General features: G+C 58.8%; 1 protein-coding gene across 1 annotated transcript in view; it reads left to right on the top strand.

Moving 5' to 3' along the window:
- Positions 1-2,028, top strand: part of LOC106808686 — a 22,582-nt gene extending 20,554 nt beyond the window's left edge. Inside the window, exons 4-5 of the mRNA XM_014811508.1 lie at positions 951-1,125; positions 1,587-2,028. Coding sequence (XP_014666994.1) covers positions 951-1,125; positions 1,587-1,749 — 338 coding nt within the window. The 3' untranslated portion in view covers positions 1,750-2,028. The remainder of the gene's footprint in view (positions 1-950; positions 1,126-1,586) is intronic.
- The last annotated feature ends 97 nt before the right edge of the window (positions 2,029-2,125 follow it).

Here is a 2,125-nt window from a genome sequence, read left to right as displayed (position 1 = left end):
GCTGCATCATTCATATCTCTGTCTTCTGTCTCTTCTACACGGGCAGGTGACTTTTGCGAGCGTCATCCATCTCTTCCTTCTCCTTACCTCACAGCCCTACTCCTGCTTCCTCGTTTCTCCTCCTCCTCCTCCTCCTCCTACCTCCTCCTGCCTCCTCCCGTGCATCATTCAATATCTCTGTCTCTGATTCTCCACACGGACGGTGGACCTTTGCTGCGTCATCCGTCTCTCTCCTCCTTCTTCGTCCTCCTCCTGCTCCTCTCCTCTCTCCTCTTCCTCCTCTTCTCTCCTGCTCTCCTTCGCCATCCTCCCTCGTGCTCATTTTCTATGGTCTCTGTCTCTGTCTCTCTACACGGCAGAGTGACTATTGCGGTCATCCATTCTCTCCTTCTCCCTCCTCCTTTCCTCCTCCTCCTCTTGCCTCCTTCCTCTCTCCTCCTCTGCCTCCTTCCTCCTCCCTGGTGCATCATGTCATATCTCTGTCTTGCTCTCTCGACACGGCAGGTGCGACTTTGCGCAGTCATCCTGTCTCTCTTCCTCCTCTTCCTCACTTCCTCTCCTCCTCTCATCCTCTTCTCCTCCTGCCTTCCTCCTCCTCCTCTCTCCTCTCACCGTGCATCATTCATATCTCTGTTCTGTTTCTCCACACGCGCAGTGTGACTCTTGCGCGTCATCCCGTCTCTCTCCATCCTTTCCTCTCTCCTCTCTCCTCCTCCTCCTCTTTCTCCTCCTCCTTCCCTCCTCTCCTCCTCCTTCCTCCCGTGCATCATTAGTATCTCTGTCTCTTTCTCCACACGAGCAGTAGTGACTTTGTCGCCGTCATCCGGTCTCTTCTCCTCCTCTTCCTCCTCCTCATCTTCATCCTCCTCTCTCCTCCTCCTCCTCCTCCTCCTCCTCCTCCTCCTCCCGTGCATCATTCATATCTCTGTCTCTGTCTCTCGACACGGCAGGTGACTTTGCGCGCGCTGCGAGCGCGATGCGTCCGGCGCTCGCCACCGCACAGCATCTGTACGGCGCAGACGGCCTCGAGACGGCCTTCGAGACGCGCAAGTACGTCGATCTGCTGCTCGCGCGGCTCAAGGACGCGCGCATCACGGGCGACCCCCACCACGACGCTGACGTCATGTGAGTGTGAGGGGCATGCGGGGGGAGGGGAGGAGGGGTGGAGGAGGTGGAGGGGTGGGGTGTGGAAGGGGGGGGTTGGGGAGGAGGGGTGGGGTCTGAGAGGGAGGGAGTGTACAGGGGGAAGGACGCTCGCACCATGGGCGACCATGTGAGTGTGTCATACACGTGAGTGGGGGGGGGACCATCGGTGGCAGGGCCATGCCGGCGTGTCATGCCACGTTGTTCTGCGGCCATCGTTGTTCATGTGTTTTTCTGCGGTAATCGTTGTTTGTTCGTTCTTTAATGGTCGTCATTGTTCATACGTTGTTCTACAGTCATCATTGTTCCCGTGTTGTTCTGGGACTGTCATTGTTCATACAATGTTCCGTAGCCGTCATTGTTCCCGTGTTGTTCCGGGACTGTCATTGTTCTTACAATGTTCCATAGCCGTCATTGTTCACGCGTTGTTCCATCGTCGGCAGGCAGCAGCTGGGGGAGCTGAAGGTGTTCACGCGGGAAGCTCTGCGCGTGATGGCGATCCACCGCGCCGCCGACAGTGATGACATCGTCGAGCTGCAGGGCACGCAGCGCCTCCTGGAGGAGATCAGCCGCGTCTACGACCGCCGCTGCCACCGCCACCGATAGGGGGCGCCACAGTCGCTGGACGCGTTTGCGTAACTCGGCGTCGCGTGCGCCACGGATTAGTAATCTAGTCAGCGGTCGCGTCACTAGGTGGCGCTGTCCATAGACTCGCTAGGTGGCGCTGTCCGTAGACTCGCTAGGTGGCGCTGTCCGTAGACTCGCTAGGTGGCGCTGTCCGTAGACTCGCTAAGTGGCGCTGTCCGTAGACTCGCTAGGTGGCGCTGTCCGTAGACTCGCTAGGTGGCGCTGTCTGTAGACTCGCTAGGTGGCGCTGTCCGTAGACTCGCTAGGTGACGCTGTCCGTAGACTCGCTAGGTGGCGCTGTCCGTAGACTCGCTAGGTGGCGCTGTCCGTAGACTCGCTAGGTGGCGCTGTCCGT

This window comes from Priapulus caudatus, unplaced genomic scaffold (genome assembly GCF_000485595.1).
Source record: "Priapulus caudatus unplaced genomic scaffold, Priapulus_caudatus-5.0.1 Scaffold296, whole genome shotgun sequence".
In the NCBI taxonomy this organism is placed as follows: domain Eukaryota; kingdom Metazoa; phylum Priapulida; class Priapulimorpha; order Priapulimorphida; family Priapulidae; genus Priapulus; species Priapulus caudatus.
Note: the sequence above shows the minus strand (reverse complement) of the source record. Positions and strands in the feature narration are given on the sequence as shown.